Consider the following 22,780-nt stretch of genomic DNA (forward strand, 5'->3'; position numbering starts at 1 on the left):
ATGGTCAGAAACTTGTAAATAACTCATGAACGAATAAAGTTACGTTGAAACCAAGCACACCATTGTTTTTCTTGTGACATTACCAATACGTTTGATGTGTCACATGGCCCTCTTCCTATTGAAAAAACAAAAGTTATATCCAAGATGTCCGACTTCTAAATGGCCACCATGGTCACCACCCATCTTGAGGAGTTTGCCCCCTCACATATACTAATGTGCCACAAACAGGACTTTAATATCACCAACCATTCCCATGTTATTACGGTGTATCCATATAAATGGCCCACCCTGTACTTCGGTCAGCACATGGCAGTTTTACTTAGAAGTGTTTTCTGCTGAAGCTTTTCTGTTGATAGAAGCTTTTAAAATTTGCATTTGTGTACATCTTACATATCTAAACTCTGTACTGCCAAGCTGCACTTACACATGCAGCATAGAGTTTGAGAAAAACCGTGCGATTATGCTGTGGAGCATTACTGGATATGTCTTCTAGTCTCTTACTCGTTTGTTTTCTTCCTCAAAGAAAGTAAATTACTTCTTACCAAAGAGCATAATTATTTTTCTACTGCGTCCTGCACTGACAGGTCCTCTCACTGATTCTTGGAAACCGCTGCTCTGAAATCCGTGTTTGTCTGTCTACAGCCACGCACACACAAATGCTGGTATCTCTCAAAAGCACATGCAAACATTAGTTTTCCTGGCCATGTCCTGATATGAAAGTTGAGAAGTTGAGATGATTGGACATTCACTATCTATCACTATTTATGAGGCAGTATGGATCCCTGAGAGAAACAAAGACCGACTCACCTTCACCATGTTCCACCTCTCCCCACTCAGCCCTTATTGATTAATTAATTAATTGATCATTTATTCATATGGTGATCAAAGATTCTATCTGCTTGCACCCAGTGGTCCTGATGTCTGTCTGTGTGTAAGCAAAGGTGAGAGAGAGGCAGAGGGAAGCTTTAGCAGGCAGGCTAGCTAAGCTACATCGTGAGGGCAATTACAAGTGGACGGGACACAGTGATTTCACATTCAGTGTAGATTCACGGTGGAATGCTCATTCCAAATCCATCAGAACTGCTGAATCCTTTCTCTTCAAAAAAAGAAAAGAAAAAAACATTTGAATTGGGCACTTCACTTTTCTTAGCACATGATGTTTCTTACTCTTAAAAAAAACTTGTTTTTCTGTCACATAGCGTCTTGCGGATTGATTATTTATTTATTTGTTGGTTGGTTGGTTGGTTTGTCTGCACTACTGTTCAACAGCCTTTTTTATTATTATAAAAAAAACTCAACAATATCACAAAGCACTAATATTGTGAAATCATTAATTATCATCATTACTCCAGTCTTCAGTGTCACATGATCCTTCAGAAATAAAGATACTAATTCAAATTTTTCTAATATCTAATGTGCTCAAGAAACATTTTTTAAATGATAAATATTATTATTATCAACAGTTGTGCTGCTTAATATTTCTGTGGAAATCATTATACGTTTTTTAAGGATCCTTAAATGAATAGATAGTTCAAAAGAAAACCTTTTATTTGAATTTGACATTACATATATCTTTACTGTCACTTTTATCAATTTAATGTTTTTGCTGAATAAATGACTTAATTTATTTTTAAAGAAATAGAAAATGGCACTTATTCACTAAGAATTTGATAAATCCTTGCATTAATCATGCAATTGTCAGATGTGGCTTTTTCTTTGGGCTCTTTCGAAAGACCAGCAGCATCTCAGCATCTTCTCATTATACTGGTCAAATTTTTTAACTGTAATGTGTTTATTTATTTATTTATTGTATAATTTATAACTAGGTTGTACAATTATTATAAGTAATATATATTTTTTTCTTTTTTTACAGACACCTCCCAGCTCTCCAGGGTAAGCCTTGAATCTGCAGTCCAGACAAACTACAATATGGTTCCACTTGCTTCATGGGTGGAGAAGTGTACTTGTCCCATAGGATTCACTGGGCAGTTCTGTGAACACTGTGCTCCTGGATTCACCAGGGAAACCCCTAATGGTGGACCCTTCTCCCCTTGTGTACCTTGCAACTGCAATCAACATGGGACCTGCCATCCTGAGACAGGTAGGGAGTGTGTTTGTTTGCATGCAGTCTCTAATCTTTAATGCAGGGTGTCATCACCATAGTAATGTTTCTTGGTTTCACCTCTAGGCAGGTCATTTCCGTGTATTTGGGGAACACTAATTTCTAATTAACTAACAACATAATTGTTATTTGAGAGAAAATGGCACTTATTCACTAAGAATTTGATAAATCCTTGCATTAATCATGCAATTGTCAGATGTGGCTTTTTCTTTGGGCTCTTTCGAAAGACCAGCAGCATCTCAGCATCTTCTCTTGACTACTACATATAAAGCTGGTGTTTAGCGTGTGCTGTTCAATGAAGCTTCCAGCTAAGCATCAGTGAGGGGTCTCTTTCTCAAACTGCAGACTTGTATTTTCTCCCCATCTTGTTGTGAATCTCGGCTATCCACTTCTCTAACCTGTGCTGGTTAGATCCTGTTTACTTTGTTCTTTTGTTCTTGTGTACAGATAAGCCTACATCTCTCATAAGGACAGTAGAATGACTAGAAAAAATGTGTTTGTGTTGGGTCATTTATAAAGCCAAAATTTCAAAACTGACATTGTACAGTGACTTGCAAGAAATGCAATTATATTCACTGCTTTAACAACTGAAAGAGACTTGGTACTGGCTTTTCCACAGCAGCACAACCATTTTCAGCTGTGCTAATTATAAGAAAAGTCTCTTGAGTACCAAATCAGTACATTAGAAGGGTTTCTTGAGGATTATATAGCACATGGTTTTCTTAATAGAATGGGGTAATGGCTACTGAAAGAGTGGCTTTGCAGTCATTGCATATTTTAATATATTTTTAAATGCAATTCTTTCCTGGGATGGCCAAGCTGAATTTTCAGCAGTCATTACTCCAGTTTTCTTTGTGTGTGTGTGTGTGTGTGTGTTTTTGTGAGAAATGAGGACATCAATTTGTATAATGACACAGGTATGACACAGGTATTACAAGGTGAAGGTAACTTTTCAGGACATTGACCCATGTCCCCACTTTTCAAAACGCTTATAAATCATATAAAGTGAGTTTTCTGGGGGGAAAGTTGAAATGCACAGTCTCCTGTGAGGGCTACGTTTAGGTGTAGGGTAGGTGTAGGGCAATAGAACATACAGTTTTTACAGTATAAAAACCATTACACCTATTGAATGTCCTCGCTTTATTTGAAATATAAATCTTTTGTTTATAATTATATTATAAATGTATTTCCTGTCACTTTTTTATTATATTTTTGTCAGAACAAGGTACATTAAAAATATTCAGTGGCAGAGGCTCTTTCAAATGCATACATTTTTATATTTTTCTACCCACAACAACAAAGCAAAACAAAAACAAAAAAACATGGGGGCAGGGGTAGGGGGAGAGGACGTGGGGGGTGGGGTGGGGTGGGCTCAAAGTTTCAAAGTTGGAGGAGTACATTCTACTCGATATAGATTATTAAAGGATCCCATGTTTTGTAAAATGTTTTGGTTGATCCTCTGAGAAAATATTAGATTTTTTTGTTTGTTTTGTTTTTAGAAAGAACATTACATCAATAAGCCATAGTAACAGTTTGGCTTTGGTGATTTCCACTCTAAAATAATTCTTCTTTTAGCTATTAACGTTGCAAATGCCAAGGCATTTTCTTTATCTTTAGTTATGTGAATAAATACATTTTTATACCTCCAGCAAATCACTCAAATGTTCCTCTCAAAATCCTCTTCTTGTTCCTGCCATTTTCTGTACTGCTTCCCCTTGTTCCTCTCTCTCTTTTTCATTCCTCCTCTTGTTCTTTCCGTGACCCCATTAACAACTAGAATGGCGGGCTGTCTTTCTGTACAGGGTAGATAGAGTTCATACTCATTCCTCTCTCCTCTATTAGACCTGCGAGCCAGCCAGGGGCTAATTAATTGTAATGTCGATTGCACAACAAAGAGTGTTTGTTTGTGTTCGTCTACTTTCAGCAAGGACTCCTGGCATGGTTTTGAGCGCTCGTCCTCCCCTCTTTCACTCTCTCTCTCGCCCGCTCTGACTGTCTCTCTTTTACACTGATGAGTAATTTCACTCTTTTAATATGCGGCAAATTAAACCTCCATCGTTCTTATTATGAGCATAATGTGTGATTAGTTTGGTACAAGTCTTTAACATTACAAATTAATGTCAGACATGACTTTATCTACCACTCGGGGTAGGCAAAAGGACAAACGAGAGCAAGCGATTCGCATGTACGTGAGAAAGAGGGAGGGAATGGAAGGAAGAAGGAAAGAGGGAATCAAAGCAAAAGGAGCTCAAGGGGGGCGAAAGACTGAACGAATGTATGCACAGGAAATCTCCACCTCCCCAGAGAAAAGGAGGAGCCATTCCTTTTATTTATTTATGAACCTGTTTAACTTCAAAGCAGATTTCGCCTAAGTCACAGCGGGCGCTGTTCATTGCCATTTAGCTGCTTAAATATTTTCCAGGTTCGTAAATAGAACTAGGCCCGCAAGGTCCCTGCTGAAACCAACGTGATTTTCATTAGCATATCCATACGTCACTCTTCATTTTTCTCCGCGCCAAAAACCAAAGTGTATTTTACTCTCGTTTCGCATTCGTAAGCATAATTATGTTGTGTTAGTCCTTTGATGAGCATTAATGCAATCTCATTTCCACTTCAGGAATGGTTTGTGCACTGACGGGCCACACCCCTTTGATTTATCATTTCCAAACGAGAGGGTGATTCTCAAGGTAATATAATATGCTTGTAATTGGCTGTTAATTGGTTATTAGTCTTGTCACTTAGCACAGGTGTTGTTTGTTTGGTCAGAGATAAGAGAGGAGGGAAGCTCACCTCTCAGGGCTGGATCCAGTGGTGCTTCATAATTGTGATTTATTTAAAGTCTGCCTGTTTGTGTAATTTCTATTTTCCTGCAAGCAATACAACAGATAGGAAAAAGCATGTTAATTTAAAGGATTCCATCCATACAATTATGCTGAGAGGGCTTGTATTTGTCTTGGAAGGATCAGGGAAAGAACAGAGAGAACAGCAGAAAAAGAGTAGTTTGCTGAGAATGTGGGTTTTCATATAAATGTATTTACATTAACTGCTACAGTCACAGAAAAAGCGAGAGCATTCATATCTCATCTTGCACCATTGTGTTTTCTCTCCTCACCCTTTGCAAAAGAGATGTGCATTCGATTTGGATCACTAAGTATAGCAAAAACAATGAATAATTTTATAGCGCATAACAGCGCATAAAATAGCACTCATCTGCTTAGGATGGTTGTCTGTAATATTTACTTGATTAAAACCAGCAAGTTCACACTTATGTATAATAATAACGGAGCAAGTTTGCGTATTTGGCGTGCTGTCCGGGGGGAGGGCTCCGAGCTCGGTAATCATTCCCGAGCCCGGGGTACTCCCCTCGACCGGGGAGAGGGTACGAGCTCGGCATTTAGCCCAGACCCAAAGTACCCGTGCTGGGGTAGGAACCAGCTGTAGGTGAGGAGTCGTGGTGGTGGAGGGATGTTGGAAGACGAGAGATAATGACGGTAAGACTGCTTGGTTATTTATAGGGATTCTCTCTCGTGCTGATTGGATAGGTGGTGTAATTGCTGATGATGAACTGGCCGTGTTAATTATCTGCGCGTGCTCCTCCCGAAATTTGTTAATAAAACATCACATAAAGAAGAAAACAGCACATGCTTGCCTAAAGAGAACTGAATGGTCACCTCAGACTATATATTCTCACATCCTGTGAGGTCCTGTGTTCAAATGTGTTTTATAAGGGTGACTCATACATTTAAAAGGCTGTTTTGTTCTGTGTGTTCTATTCTGATTTCTCTCTCTTTTCCTACCATCATCAATTTTCCTACAGTGAAGCCGGCCTTATGAAGGAGGTGAAAAAGGTAATGAAAGGATATGGAAGATGTTCTGTAGTGAGAAACTGTCTTTGTCATAGATGATCGGCTGTCTATTGTTCAGAGTTGTGAGAACATATCTTCAGTTCAAAGACTGAATGAAAAGACTCAGCTTTCAATCTTCGTAGCTTTTCTTTTAGAAGTGATTTAGAAGTATCAGGGCATCGGTGAGTAAAATCATTCTGAAGCTTCAGATGTCTGTTTGCCAATACACCTTGTGCATGGTACACAATACAATAATTATTTATTTATTAAAAATTCATATTTTATTTTATTTCTAGGCTGCTATATATTCCTTAGTTTTCGAGGCTCACCAAGGCTGTGTATATTTGTTTAAAAATACAGTAAAAACAGTAATATTGTGAAATGCGAACAAAGGAGCTGTCTTTTTAGTATTTTAAAATGTAATTTATTCCTGTAATGTCAAAGCCAAATTTTCAGAGGCCATTACTCCCGTCTTCAGCGTCACATGATGCCTTAGGAATTATTCTAATATGCTGATTTACTGCTCAAGAAACATCTCTCATTATAATAGAATAAAATAATTTCTTTGAAGAAGAAATTCAAAAGTTTGACCCCAGATTTTGAATGATAGTTTATACTCAGAAATGCTGTGCTATACATAACAGCAGAAGGTAAAACAAAGCATAAATAAAGACACATACAAACTCTTAAATAAATCTTTTTGCTGTAATTGATTCCAAATATTTATTCTATCTGATGCCACTGCGACATAAAAAGTGTTTGGCTAACCATCTGGAGCCTCATAAATGAAAATGCTACAGTATAATTAGCTCTTTAATGTAGACCAAACTGTAATGAATATTCTAACAAGCTCGACTGCCTTATGACGGATGTAGTCTGGCAGCTACCAGAGGTCAAGAGTGCCCTTTTCCCAATGGACAGCTGCAGGGATGGGTCCTTTTCATGCCTCTGTTTTTGGAAAGAGAGGGACATCTTTATTTTACTCTCATTCTTTCACCCCTCTCAAAGAGTCAGGAAGGGCCCATGTGGAGGTGCTGACATTTAGCCACCCTAAAGCAGTGAATAATTCAAAAAGAGGAAAGGTACAAATGTCAGGCGCTAGGAATAAACTTGCCTGAAGAGATGCAAGATTTCAAATAAAGACATTGATATGATAATCCCAGCAGACCTCTGACCGTGGATATCGTCCTGCTTTGCATAGCACAGATGAGTCTGTGAATATTTAGGATTCTGATGTGAATACAAAATGAACACAGCCTCTTTTGTGACCATTAGTTGGACAGCATGTAAAATTAACTTGATTAATCTTGATTGATTAGGCATTAAATATAAATCAGACTGTGTGAGAGAATGTTGACCTGATATCATCCTGAAGCAGTTTGCTGCAATAAGGAGACTTCTGTCTCAGAATGCAAATGAACGCAACTTCCATGCCAGCAGCTTTTGATCTGTACACAGGGAAGTGTGTGTAAGTGTGTGTGTGTGTGTGTGTGTGTGTGTGTGTATGGCATCTGCCAGTCAATAGCTGCCACATCTGTCTCATATTACCATAAGGGCAACTTTAACATCCGCCGAGACTGACAGACAGATGGTAGACAGCATTTCTTTTACACTCAAACAGAATTAAATGTAACCTCTCTCACCTTCCCATTCTCCCTTCCGTCTGTCTCTTTATACCTTTGTGACCAGGTGTAACTGGCTGTTCGTGCTGAAAAATGTCCTGTGATTAATCATTTCAGCTGGATTGCACACATTCTCATCACCGGTTGCAATGCTGACAGAAATGTCATCCGTCATCTTCAAGCACTCAGTTATGATTTAAATGAATCTGGTCCAAATTTCCCATGTCACCTGTTGCCTTTGGATTGCAACATTACCGGGGCAGTGAAGTGAAATGGGTCACCGACAAAATCTGTAATGTTGTCTCAGTTCATGACCTTGAATTTAGTGTTTGAGAACCCATACATTTTGTTCACTCAAAAATGAATATTGTAATTTCTCACCCTCGTGCTCTCTTTCATAAAACCATATAAAACACATAATCCTTTCCACGCAGTTACAATAAATGGAGAATAAAGCTTTCAAATTGCAAAAAGCCCCCGAAAATGTGATCCACGTGGCTTCTGTACTTTATTGTAAGTCTTTTGACACCATAAAATTGGTTTTGTTTTGCTGTACTTTAAGGTATAGCAGTGTTCAAAACATTTTTGCTCTGCATTATGTGGTGTTGCTGTGAGTCTTCTGTTTTGTTGTGTAAGAGAGTGGTATTGATCTTTGTGAGAGTTGAGGTTTGTCTTGGTGAAGTGATATATGGGGCTGTGGTTCTTTTAGTAAGACTTTTAGAGTTAAATTTGTTTCCTGCAGGTCAGACTGACAAAGACACATATGTCTGTGCATACACACTGTGTTCCCAGACCTCCCAAAGACTGAAAATAAAATGCCTCCTAAATCTAATTCAGCAGAACAAATAAACAGAGGAAGAGGAACACGGCCGAATCCAGCTGCTTATAAAATCAGACAAAAACAAACCCAGACGCCCCAACAGTCTTTTCTTAAAAGACTCCAGACTTCTTTATGAACTAAGGTGCTTTTCATTTGAAGTTATCACACTGGTTCCCGTTATTGATCTCTCGGTCCATCTGACTGTTCCCCTCAGTCTCTTGCTTTCTTTCTCTTTCTTTCTCTGCCTCTGATTTGGATCTATTAACGCTGGTCAAAATCTTCGAAATCACAGTCTAGGCCTATATTTTCATATTATTTATTCACAAATATAATATGAGTTCAAATATGATATATATATATATATATTTGAGGAAGTATGCTTTCCATTTTCATAAATAATTAAAATAATATAAATAATTTGCTGTATTATTTCCATATCAGTGTATTCCTATCCCTACCCAATACCTTTCTCTCTCTCTTTCTCTTTTTTTTTTTCTCTGAGGCACAGAGTTTCTACCTCTCTCAGTGAAACCTTATTAAATCTATTAGTATTAACCTTGCAAATTCTCTGTGGCATTTAGTGCATTTGAGGGACAGCAGGAGCCTGAAGTCTTTATCCTTTTATGTTAAGGACGTGATTATCTGATTGATAGGTGTGAATTAGCCATCACACAGAGCTCCACACGACCTTACTGACAAATGAGTTGTTTTTCACCATCAACTTTGCGTAGTGCTTTGTTCTTTTATTCAAACCATCTGAATATCTCAATCGGTTTATTACCTTCAGTTTCTGAAGGCATCTTTACCACCGATTGGTTATTTTAGGGACTTAATTTCTTTAACGCTGTAGTTTTATTACTGATTTCTTTCTGCTGTTGTTACGCTGGTGATTTGTCTTTAAACTGTCTCAATAGGGAACTTCAACACTAAAGCTATATACAAAATACAGAGGTTTTCACTGAAATGCATGTTAGAATATTAGAGTGTTTATTTTATGCTGTTATTTTCCTTGATCTCTCTGAATACTTGTTTTTCATAACAAGTCACATTCTTTCTCTCACGCTCACTCACGCGTTTAATATAGTAGTATATTGCCATCTGCTGTTTCAGACGGGTAGTGCACTTTTCACTATTATGTGAAGGTTATGCACGTCTATATTATTTATGTATGTGCATTGGATTCTGTACAAAGTGATTTTGTACTCTCTCTCAAACACACACACAAACATACATACATACACTTGAAAAATTATAAAACGTTTGTTTAATTTTATATATAATATTATAGTATTTGTTTAGTATGTATAAGCATTTCTATTTTATTTGTTACTTATTTAATGTACATTCTTCCTTATGTGTTTTGTAGTATATCTCTACTTGTTTTTAATTTCTGTCAAATTAAACTGTCAGGGCGTGTGGGCAGAATCCAAATGGAGCCCAGCGTTTTGCCAGTGGTATATTACAGCCTGTGTTTTTGTGCTGACACTGGCAGCGTTGAGCTGCTTATCTGAACTGATGGGTTGATACGTGATTACTCACACCCTGGTGTTTCTGCACTGAACCAGAAAGACATTTGAGTTTGTTTGCTTTTGTAGAAACTCATATTGTATTCATGGACCTGCAATACTGAGTTTCAGTGTGTGAGTGGTTCATTGAATCTGATGATTGTCTTTGAGTGTCTGACTTCATGTTTGTCTCCAAAATCCCTTCTTTTCTCAATATATGCACTTTAAATATATATAAAAAAGATCATTTTAGATCATCAGTTCAAGAGAAGAGGCAGCGCGGAACACAAGTTAACTGTTCTTCCATGTGAAATAAACATTAATGAATGCCCGAGGGTATGTTAAAAGAAAGAGTACAACTTACTGAAAGCCATATCCTGTCTCATGTAATCGCTCAATTATTGTTTCAACCACGCAAAGACGTCACTATAAAAGTTTATAAACAATGAAGTACATCACATCACATTTACCTCAGAAAAAACCCCAAACAAAACACAAACACACATTCTGTGAACAAAAACTGGCTTGTCAGCTAGAACAATTAACTCTAGAGAGGAGCATTTCAATGAAAAAAAAAAAAAACGAATTGGTAGTAGAAATATAAAATATAATTTAAAGTTAGTATTATAACGTCAATATTATAAAAACTTCTATGAGTATAATTTAAGTGGCTGTATACAAATCAGTTCATTTTAACCTCCAATATTATTATAATGTAGAACCAACTGACGCTCATCTCTATTTTACAGCATTAGTTGAGGGATTTTATTTTTCCTTGAGAATTGCCATGTATTGTACCTGTTATATATATATATATATACATATATAATCATTAATGAACTGAATTGAATGGCAAGCATGTGGTGTAATAGAATCGAATCGTGAAATTTGTGTCATAACCCAGCCCTAACAGTTTTGTTTGTGTGCAAGTTGTATATGCTTTCTTTGTGTGTGTTTTATTGCAGGTGTGTGTGACTGCAGAGACTTCACCACAGGTCGTTATTGTGAGCTTTGTGAAGACGGTTACTATGGCAATGCACTGACTGGCAGCCTAGGCGACTGCTTACCTTGTCCTTGTCCAGATCACACCACCTGCGCCCAGGTGCCAGGGACGGGGGATGTGGTTTGTACCAACTGTCCAACAGGCCAAAGGGGTCAGTTGCAGTCAGTTTATGTGCTATTTACATAATTCAGCTCAGTTCAGCATTAATATGCAAACAGATTAGTAGTTAAAATACATTATGCACTCACTGTAAATAAAAATGCGTTTAGCAGATGCTTACATCCGAAGCACAAACATAAAGGGTGATAATAAATAGAAAGTAGATTGTGTTAATGGATTTTAATGGATTCCCAGGTGTACGGTGTGAATTATGTGAAGATGGTTTCTATGGCAACCCTCTGGGCTGGGGAGGCAAAGTGCAACTGTGTGTGAGGTGCGAGTGTAATGGGAACGTGGATCCCAATGCAGTGGGTGTGTGTGATCACATGACTGGACGCTGCCTGAAATGCCTGGGACATATGACTGGGGACCATTGTGAAAATTGCAGATCAGGTTACTACGGCAACGCTTTGGCCAATGAACTCAATCCAGAGCGAAAGTGCAAACGTGAGTATCATTGAAAACATGAATGTTGCACAAAATGAATACATTTTATTGTTGATTTCAGGGGAAAAGGGTATGTAGTCACCTATTTATTCTCATAAAAGCAGTACAATTTAAAATGACCTACACTGTGGAAACCCGCCAAAAGAAAATGGCTTAATATACTTCAGATATGTAAATGCAAATGAGTAAGAGACAGAAAATATCATTAGCTGAGTATGAAAACAATAGAAGTCAATGGAAAGGCATTGATGCTTTGAGACTTCAAAACTTGGATTAAATTGTTTTTTTGAGAAACTCTGCAACATTAAGCATTTTGTCCATGCCTCATTAGAATGTAGACATTAAAATACATTTTGTGCATGAGCTATACATCATTTGCGATCGTTTGGGTGAGAACTCAGGAACCTTAACATTCTGGGTATTTTGCATTGTGAAGTTATGAATTTCTGTTTCTCAGCTTGTGCCTGTAACATGGCTGGGACATCAGGATCACCGAATGACTGCCACCCGGATACAGGAAAATGTGTTTGCCTGAGTCATGTGATAGGGAGAGACTGCGGACAGTGTGAAACTGGTTACTTCAACATGCAGCCAGGCTTGGGCTGCGAGATGTAAGATCTATCAGTATGTCTGTCAGTCTATCAGCCTATAAACTAAACTGCATAAATTCTATACTCTTTTCTTCTGTTCTATAGGTGTAACTGCAACCCCATTGGGTCCTCTTCTTCAGCATGTCATCCAATCACAGGACAGTGCATGTGTCGAACAGGTGTAGAGGGGCTGTCGTGTGACACATGTCGAATGGGATTCTTTGGTTTCTCCTCTAGAGGCTGCAGAGGTATTGAAATCAATCATCAGATCCAGACACTGTACATTTTTTTAATTATTAACAAATTAAAAATACAATTATTTAATAAACAAATTATAGTAGTCAGCTGTCAATGTTACTCTGCTTACCAATGTATTTTCCTGTGAATTCAGCTAAATAAACTTAGATTTTGATCCATTCCAGGGAGTATTATCACACGACTTAATTATTTTTAAACATGTATACATTTTAATGCATATTTTATAGGATAGTTCACCCCAAAAAATAAAAATTGTCATTAATTACTCACCCTCATGCCGTTCCAAACCCGTAAGACCTTCGTTCATCTTCTGAACACAAATTAAGATATTTTTCATGAAATCCGAGAGCTTTCAAGACCCTCCATTGACAGAACTAAAAAACTAAGTTCAAGGAACAATTAGAAAGATGAATTACTCGAAGGTACTCGTAGTAACAATAAAAAGCCTTTAATTGGCTGGGCTAAATCATTAAAATTGTTAAAAAGGTATATCTACGCATTTCGGCTTCAAAGCCTACTTTAGGATACACATAAGTTATTCAAACAAGCATTCTTAAACAATTAGTCAGCAATCAAAGACAAAACATACGAAAAAAACACAATGATACAACAATAATTGTAATAATATTCACACGTGAACATTCAAGGAAGAATTGTTGAAAAAAGTCGGTATTTATTTAGCTTCATAAAATTACAGTTGAAACACTGATGTCACATGGACTATTGTCCTTACTACATTTCTGGGCCTTAACGTGTCAGTTTCGTTGCTGTCTATGGAGGGCCAGAAAGCTCTCAGATTTAATCAAAACTCATCAAAAATCTTAATTTGTGTTCTGAAGATGAACAAAGGTTTGGATCAACATGAGGGTGAGAAATTAATGACATAATTATTATTTTTGGGTGAACTATCCCTTTAACATTTTAGACAAAATTTTGTCCATTGTGTCTTTCAAATACCATTGTTTCTCTTTGTCAATCTCCCACCTATAGCATGTAATTGTGACCCCATGGGCTCGACCTTGATGCAGTGCCATGACAATGGGACATGTTCTTGTCGCCATGGGTTTGTTGGTTATAAGTGTGACAAGTGTGAACTGAACTACTACCAGAACCGCCTGACCCACCAATGTGAGGAGTGCCCTGTGTGCTACAGTCTCATCAGAGACCAGGTGGGCCTTCCTCAGTGCATGAGAGAGAGAGAGAGAGAGAGAGATGATGATGATGGCTGCTCAGCAAATTAAAAGGTTCACAATTGCATGTTATCTCACCCACTCACTAAGTTTATTTGCTCAGATGCTTAGGTCTCCCTGACCTACATCTTCCTGGTTTTTTATAATGAGCATGAATGGGTGGTAATGCAAGGCTGGTTTTAGCTCTGCCCTTTAAATGATAGTGCAAAGCTCAGTGGGGCTCAAGCTAATAAGGTGTGATGGATATTTTTAATAATCAACGTCTACTGCTGTAATTGAGTGCTTTGATTTTTCTGTTTTTAAATATGACAAATCGTCTCTACATTTTTCTCACAGGTTTTAATGATTTTTTTTTCACATTGTTATGTGAACAGGCCAGTAAACTGAAGGCCAGACTGCAGGAGTTGGAGACGCTGTTAAGCAGCTATGACTGCAATAGATACAGCCGGCATTATCGTGGACGCCAGCAGCACAGACACCAACATAATGGCCTGGACAATCACATACAGAAGGACCAAGTTGAAGACTATCTGCCCAATGCCCTGGAGGACCTCCTAGCTATTCAAGGTGAAAAGCTCTTAACCTCAAAAGTGAATTAACCTCTTCACTCCCAAGATAAGAGAATTCACAAACACGCTGTGTTTGGTAAACACATATTAAATGGCAAAGTACCAGGGGTACAATAGTACAATAATATATACGGAGTGTCTATTTACACTAAGTGCAAATAGTTTGCTGTTTGCACTTAGTGTAAATAGAATCCATCGCTATTTGCACTTAGTGTAAATAGCATCTGTCACTAAAAAAATATGCTATTTGCACTTGGTGCAAATAGCCGCTGCCTATTATATAATATTTCATTATATTTTATACTACAATAAATAATACTATATTGTATAGTATTCCATGTCCAGTATACTGGCACAAGAAATCTGATACATGCAGCAAGTACAGCACATTTACTGTGTTTACTACATAATAGGTAGATTAATTAGATAAAATATATTTTTTTAAATAATTAACAATGCCCCTTTAAATGCCTAATTAGTCATGTTTTATATTATAGCACCATTATATTGCTAAATAAAATGCATGTAATGTGTAATTAGAGCTGCTTGTGTAGTTGTTTGTGTATTATTGTAATTGTTAATATGCAATATGTGCAATAAGGACACTGTCATAAAACTATTACACCGAATGTATAGTTTTCACTTGAAACTGTTCTATGAAAAATAAGGCTGTAATAATTGCAGCCTTGGTGAGCATGAAAGTCTTATTTAAAAAAATAAATAACTTTTGTTTTATGCTAAGAAAAACTAATTTGTCTAGTATGGTTTGTACAGTCACTTTTCAATTGATCACAGTTTATTTAAGACAAATGTAGAACATATTGTGTCTCCATTCAGCTTTGTTGTTTCTGCCAGTGACAGTTGTTTTGTTGGAAACTCCCTACTGATGCAACACTGTTCCTCCTTTGATGCAGAGGCTCGTGAGGCCTTCATTAAGCAGTTCTCACAGCTGGAAACATCTGCCCAGACCTTACAGCTGCAGCTGCGTAGCATTGCAACGGCACTGAACTGCAACTTAACAGACAGCAGAGAAGTTACAGAGGAAGAAAAGACTCTGAAGGGTGAAAATGAGTGTCAAGAGCTTGGTGACACTTTATCCGCTGCTCTGAATATGCAAGACCAGCTTCAGAAGATGACTCTTGACCTTAACAGCATGGTGAGTCTCGCACAGATCAATTAAATGAATGTCTAATCCGTCTGGGCAGAGAACGTGTCTTAATGGAGGCTTTTATGTCTCTCTGCGTCTCTTCAAACATTTTAATCTCAGGTCATCCCATCTGTAATCCCTAAAGAACCAAACAAATGGAACGCCATCGTGAATGAGTCTGAGGTGCTAGTGAAAAGGTTAGCAGAAATACTGAATTTACTACAAATGTCAATTCGAGTTTTAGATGTGACTTCTGCTAACGTTGTTTCTAACGTTTTCTTTAACAGCCACACAGACATGGCAGCTCATATAGAGCAGATAGCAGAATATGCCTTAAAAATGGCTAAGAGAACCTATTTACAGCTGATAACTTTATTAGAAGACAACTCCACAGAGTCCTATGTACAGGATCTCGCAGAGAAGTGAGTTACATTATGTTTGTCATCAAGCACAATTTGGGCTTCCCTGAGTTTTGGTTTTAATAACTCATTTTAAATGTCACTGTCTATCTATTTTTGTCTTAAAGGCTGGAGGAGATGCAGCAGTTGAAGGAGAATCTGACGCTTGAGGTTAATGAGACTTTAGTGACACACCTGTCACTTCAGAGGCACAACTCCGAGATAGCTGCCATTTTAGAGAACATCACCGCTTCACTATCTGAACTGCGCAGAGCGGATGGCAATTTCACCCTCACAGTGCAGGAGTCCAATATAACGTCTTTCTCACAAATGCTCAATCAAACAAATGTCACAGCAACCCAGGATCCTGAAATCACAGAGGTTTGTTCATGCATTATGAATGAACATTGTGCTAATGCTATTGATGCCTTAATACGCTAATTATTGCTCAACATGCATGTATTTTAATCTTTTTAAAATACCAAAATCTTATACGTCTAGAGTTGATTTACGGAAAATTATCAATTAATTTATAGTTCAAATTACTATGCTTAGTTGTCATCAGTTGACTTATGTCAGCCATATGTTTTGTAAGCAAAGCTATATACTAAGAAGCATTTCTAATTGAACTGGCATACTTTTAAAGGGATAGTGCACCCAAAAGAAAATTCTGTCATTAATTACTCACCCTCGCGTAGGGGTGTGCAATATATATCGTCTGCGATAATATGGTAATTGTTGTTTTTACAATGTGCGATTTGGCATTATCGAGTATTTTGCAAAAAACAAACAAAACACCTAGGGATTGCACGCATACATTGCGTGATGAAGTCTAGTGGGTTAAACAGTGCACATGTGCATTTAAGGTCACTGCACACTGAGGCCCAAATTTTCACATGCGTTCTTCCGTTTTTTTCGTATTCTCCATCCTTTCCTATCAAAATGCATGCTACGGACACAAAAAAGCTGAAAATCCTGATCCAAATTTTTAGATCAACTTTCACTTTGGAGAAAAAATTTGGCTTTAAACTTGAAAGACACAAAGATTTTACATTTATTATGATAATTATCGATATCGACTGATATGAAAAAAAAAATATCGGGATATTTTTTTCCATATCACCCCGGATCTATGTTTAGGCTATAATGATTTGGTTCAGTTGCAATGACTCACTTATTAACAGTAACTTTCTGCCATCTACTGGCGGTTATAATTTCACATTTAAAGTATCTTTTCATTTTTAAAATAATTTCAAATGTCAGTATTCAATGCAAACCATTATGCATTTGTAACTGCAGGTTAAAGCACTCCATGTCCCTCTGAGCTGCATTAAACAGTGTGTAAATATATCTAAAAGCCACTTCAGATGCAACTTCTGCAAAGATTCATTTTGATGATACTGGTTTCATTTGTTTGGTAACAGACTAAATGTCTTATTATTCTAACTGACTGATTAAATGTAAGAATTTGACTCAAAAGATGCACACTTTTAGAAAAAAAGGCTTTATTAAAGGTAAAAATGCCCATAAAAGGTAAATATCAATTTAAACTTATAGGAAAATATTCATTTCTTAAGGATATGAAGAATATCAAAAACTGCAGCTGTCCATGGTAGTCAGATATAAGCACAATAACACACTCGGCAAAATATCGTCTAATTATCGTTATCAAAAAATCCCAGAAAATATTGAGATATCATTTTTTTTGTCAATATCGCACAGCTCTACCCTCATGTCGTTCCAAACCCATAAGACCTTCGTTCATCTTCGGAACACAAATTAAGATATTTTTGATGAAATACGAGAGCTTTCTGACCCTGCCTAGACAACAACACAAATACCACGTTCAAGGCCCAGAAAGGTATTAAGGACATTGTTAAAATGGATATTTTGTTTTCTTTGCGCACAAAAAAATATTCTCATCTTAATAACAGTTGCATTGCTGTCTATGCATGGTCAGAAAGCTCTCGGATTTCATCCAAAATATCTTAATTTGCGTTCTGAAGATGAATAAAGGTCTTACGGGTTTAGAACGAGATGAGAGTGAGTAATTAATGACAGAATTTTCATTTTTGGGTGAACTATCCTTTTAATTCTAATAGGTGTTGGTTTTATCTAGAACGTTCCTTAATGGATGTTTTTAAAAAAAATTCACATGCAAAATTTGGAGGATTTTTAACAATATAAAATCAAAAGATCTTTAGCAATAATATATTTGTTGTAATCTGTATTACGCTTATTTGCATTTTATTTTTTTTTTTCATTATTATTGATGCTGATATGCCAATAAAAATCCACCCTTTTTCCATACTGCTTATCCCCTGCAGGGTCGCGGGGCTGGAGCATATCCCAGAGTCTCAGGCCATTGGCAATAAAATATTAATAAAAATAGTTTTATTGTTTTAAATAAATAAATAGTGTGCTCTGAGTGTGGAGATCATCGAAAGAATAAATTCTGAACCAAATTAATCTGTATTTCAGATCGAGAACCTGATGAACAGGACAGCTGAGTTGGACGTTTCTGTCCAGTCCAAAGATCATTTGATAAATAAGACCAGAGAGAAAATACAGCCTCAAGTGGACAGTGCTGAAAAACACCTGAAAACTGTTCAAGAGCTCAAGCAGGTAAAGCCTGATCACACTGCTAAAGAAGCGCACAAAGAAGTATAATAAAGTCCTAGTAATTAGAGGTGTAGCAGTTCTTTCATCCTGTGAGTTTTAGCACCTCCTGCTAGTTAGTCTGGTGGGAAATGTTACAGCACAAGAGAATAAACAACAGGGATGTGTTCTCAGCTCAAAGCAAATTCAAATGTGACAATTTCTCGCCAAAAGACAGTGTAATGAGATGCATCTTTTGTGTTTTTATCTGAAGCTGACGGCTGTGGCTGAGGGATTTAAGGTGTCAGCCGTCTCCTCCGTGGTGACAGGGAAAGAAGTTGAGGCGGAGATCTTGTCTTTACAGAAGGCTCTGGAAGGTAAATTATTCTGCTTTTTACTTCTTTCATATTTTCACTGTTGATTCAAAGAATCCGTTTTCAAATTATGACAGCAATAAATGAGTTAAATATAAAAGTAAATGTGTCCTAATTTCAACTTGACTTTTCTAAGCTGTATAATGTTAAAAACTGTACTGCAAATTGTGTTAAACGAGGTTAAAATTAGGCATTTGTAATGAAAAAAAAGGGCATTAAAAGAGAGTAAAGCCATTTATACTCTACATTTTCTATTTCAAATAAATGCTGTTCTTTTGAACCTTCTATTCATCAAAGGATCCTAAAAATATATAGTTTACACACAAATATTCAGCAGCACAACTGTTTTCACCTTTATAATACTAATAAATGCTTCATGAGCAGCAAATATTAGAATGATTTCTGAAGGATCACCGAAGGACACCGAAGATTGGATTAAAATTCAGCTTTTAAAATAGAAAACACTTCATTTAAGTTATAATAGTATTTCACAATTTTACTGTTTTTGCTGTATTTTGATCAAATAAATGCTGTTTTGGTGAGCATAGTGGCTTTGAAATCTTACTGAGCTTTTGAATGCTAGTGTATAATGGAATGGAAATGTGAAAATGGCGTGATAATGTACTCTACACTGTAAAAATGTTCTCTGCTGTAGACATGGAGCAGGACTGGCCTCAACTGCCCACATATAGCAAAGGATATCTGAAGAGAGAGAAGTTGCTGAAAGAAAAGACCCTGGTGGATGTGAAGAAAAGAGTCAAGCAGACAGAGAGAATGATCAAGCCTGCAGTGGAGAATGCTACGGCTGTGAGCAGCACAGCTAAACATGCCCAGGAATCTGCAGATGCGGTGGCTAAAGTAGGCTACGCTGAAGCACACATGTATTCAAAAAACAAAAGTGGTTATATCTGTCAGTCCTGTTCAGCTAAAGTTTCTTTGTCTGAATTATGCAGTCACTAAATCAAAGTATTTGTCAGTAAAGTTTTTTTTTTTTTTTTTTTTTGCTATAATTCATTCTGTTAAACAAATTGTGATGTTGTGTATACCGGAACTTTGAAAGGCAATTTAGTCAAATCAGATCCTAAGTGTATAAACACTGCATTGACTCGAGGAGCCTGGACTGAAGCAAGAACCAATGGGAACTGAAAGCCCTGTTATGCTGTTATTCATGACAGGATGCCAAAGTGTCCCTCACGCAGGGGAAACGGACAAAGCATGCATCTGGACAGTTGCGATCAGCTGTGGACACCACCCTGGAGCAGTTGACTGAGCTGGAAAGCCAAGCTGCACAGAAACAGGAAACCATGGAGGCAGAGGTAAACAATTTGGCATTAACTTGATAGTGGAATTGCCAATGTTTGTCCAGTTGGATAGGACCTCAATGTCATTATTATTAGAACACAGACTTCTCCAGGACATTCAGTACTACCGTTCTGTTTAGGGGGTTGGAGACACTGCAGTACATGTTCCACAGAAAAAAAAAAGTAAAGTGTCTGTAATATCCAGATTAGGTGACCGAGCAGGTTGTTTTTGCATAGCAATGATGCTGATGTGCCATTTCTCCTCAGGACATCCAGCTTTCTTCAAGGAGTGTGATAGGCAGCATGGAGACAGCCAAGAGTCAGCTGGAGTCCTTTACAAAGACGCTAACTCTGCTCCTTAAACAACTGGGTAAATTCACTATTTTATTTAAATGTTTATTTTATTTATTTTTAATGCTGTCAAAATTAGCACATTAACATGGGTGATTAATTTTTCCAGTTTAACAGTGTTAAAAAATATTTAACACAGTTAATGCAGTTATCTAGTCTTTCAGATAGACATTGAGGTAGCAAGGGTTGGCCACCCCGCTCACAACTGCTGCTGCTTTTTTTCTTGACAATAATTGCGTTTATTTTGACGAAGAACGTCTTTACGACCACACTTTTCAGATGTGCACTCCACTTCGCCTCAGCGAAGTAATAGCAGCCAGATAACCTAATAACCCAGCTGCTGTGATGTTCGTTAATCAGAGAACAAAAAAACAGGAAATCAATAACTTTTGTAGCTTAAAGGAGTCATCTGTTTCATTTAGAATTTAGTGTTTGATAACTTTATTCAATTTCTGTAGATTTCCTACTTGCTGAAGGGCACATGTAAATATGAATTTTATTATAATGGGTTTGTGTGCAGAAAGTTCTTTAAAGTCTAATAAATGTTCAAATTCCGAGCTCTCGATTATACTGTAATGTTAGTATAGTCATAAAAAGATGCCACTTAACGAATATTAAAAATATTATCTCTTTGTTGTTTCTACATTCATTTGAAGATTGAATGTGAAATTATTGCAATATTAAAGTATATTTAAAAAGAAATGAATTATCGCAATTAATTTTATCGATTAACAGCACTTTTATTTTATTTTCCCTGCAACCCTATACCTAGGACAAGAACTTTTTATGAAGTAGTTGTTCATTTTTATGTGTTTTTTAAAAGATGGAACAAACGTATTCCTCCAGCAATAATCTCAAAATCATACTCTTCTCCCATTGATGTGAGCAGATGCTAATGTGGTGCTGGAGAACTATGATCGTATTCTGAATGAGACGGCAGCCCGTCTTCGTGTTCTCCAGGGTGCTGTGGAGAGTCCATCTCTCACTGGAAAGATTCAGAGGCTCCACAGTGCTGCGCACGATCAAGAGAAACAGCTGCAAAATCTTGAACAGAGCCTGCAGGAGATACGAGAAGAAAGAGACAGTCTGACAGACATCGCCCAGAACTTGCCTAAAACATGCCCACAAAAGGGGCACTAAGCAGGGGGGAGGAAGAAGTCAAATCAGTTATGTAGTCTTTTTTAGAGAGACACTGAGGTAGCTCAAAGGAGTTAGTCGCCTCAGAAAATCTGAATCAAGGGAAGCTAAAGAACAAAAACAAACCTCTGAGATCCCCCTCTCCATTCCTCCTTCAGCTGCATCTTGTTAGAAAAGCAATACTGAACATATTAATGACACATTCTATATAAACATTAATTTGTTGTGAATACAGAGTGGCTTTACTTATTTACTCTACTGGTAAAAAGTCACAATGCAAGTGATGGCATTTATACACTGTAGCACTTTGAATTTAAACCATCAGTATTCAAGCAAAATCTTTATTGGGCTTCCAAGATGATCACATTGACATTATGCTTAAATATTGAGGTTTTGCAGACTGACATTATGAAGTTCGCATGCAATGTACTGTAGTAATTTCCCATCCATTAACCTTAACTAATGGGAGTTCCTAAAATATGGTCTCTTTTTGGCCACTTGAGGGAGCCATCTACTCAAATTCATTTGGTTGTTGTATACAATGTCTTGCACACGAGTTTGCAAATTGAAAAATTGTTTTTAAAGTGAGTAAATCAAGACCAAATAAACATATTGTGTCATGCTGTTCTCAAGAGTGTGATCATGCATTATGAGTGTGTTTACTTGTGAGCTTGTTGACATGCAACTTATTATTTAATATCTAACATGGCATATTAAATATTTATTTTTGTGCTTATTATCCATCTGTTCATAAATTATAGTCACAAAAGGAATTGGCTATGAATAGCTGAAATGTTCCATTATTTGGGATATATTATCAACATGGAGGCCTGTGTGGGCCATTGTTTGCTTGTCTTCAGTTTTGATGTATCATGGCTTATTGTATTAGCTGCTTCCTGTGAAAACTGAGCTTTTGATCTGTTCTCTGAGCCTAGTGCCCTTTAAATGTTCTTAACCCCATTGAACCCAAGACTAGAGACACTTTGCTTAACTTTTATTTCAATACAAAGGGAACCATTTGTCAAAAACAGACAACCAGATTGAACACTTCACACTATAATACACATCCATATTGCATAACAAAAACCTGAATTCATAACAACTGCCATATTTATATATTATCAGTAATCACTAACAGTTCTAGTTAACCACTGTTAATACAAATGCTGTAGTATCAAATGCAAATCATTAAAAGCAACAATGTTAAAACCTGTCTTTAATGAAACCCACACACATCAAGTCAAACTTTATTTATCAACTGCACATTAAATCATGCAACAGTAACTGCAGGAAATTAAATGCTTATGACTTGCAGATCCAAAGCAGAGATAGAACAAATCACAG

General features: G+C 37.0%; 1 protein-coding gene across 1 annotated transcript in view; it reads left to right on the forward strand.

The window, feature by feature from the left end:
* LOC306871197 (laminin subunit gamma-3-like) overlaps positions 1-22,641 on the forward strand; it is a 74,851-nt gene extending 52,210 nt beyond the window's left edge. Inside the window, exons 12-28 of the mRNA XM_079418971.1 lie at positions 1,874-2,101; positions 10,880-11,068; positions 11,272-11,523; positions 11,981-12,134; positions 12,219-12,361; positions 13,362-13,540; positions 13,936-14,128; positions 15,045-15,286; positions 15,398-15,474; positions 15,565-15,699; positions 15,804-16,056; positions 18,157-18,300; positions 18,548-18,650; positions 19,303-19,505; positions 19,823-19,963; positions 20,216-20,318; positions 21,189-22,641. Coding sequence (XP_079275097.1) covers positions 1,874-2,101; positions 10,880-11,068; positions 11,272-11,523; positions 11,981-12,134; positions 12,219-12,361; positions 13,362-13,540; positions 13,936-14,128; positions 15,045-15,286; positions 15,398-15,474; positions 15,565-15,699; positions 15,804-16,056; positions 18,157-18,300; positions 18,548-18,650; positions 19,303-19,505; positions 19,823-19,963; positions 20,216-20,318; positions 21,189-21,439 — 2,990 coding nt within the window. The 3' untranslated portion in view covers positions 21,440-22,641. The remainder of the gene's footprint in view (positions 1-1,873; positions 2,102-10,879; positions 11,069-11,271; positions 11,524-11,980; positions 12,135-12,218; positions 12,362-13,361; positions 13,541-13,935; positions 14,129-15,044; positions 15,287-15,397; positions 15,475-15,564; positions 15,700-15,803; positions 16,057-18,156; positions 18,301-18,547; positions 18,651-19,302; positions 19,506-19,822; positions 19,964-20,215; positions 20,319-21,188) is intronic.
* Positions 22,642-22,780: the final 139 nt, after the last annotated feature.

This window comes from Barbus barbus (assembly GCF_936440315.1).
Source record: "Barbus barbus genome assembly, chromosome: 6".
Taxonomy (NCBI): Eukaryota; Metazoa; Chordata; class Actinopteri; order Cypriniformes; family Cyprinidae; genus Barbus; species Barbus barbus.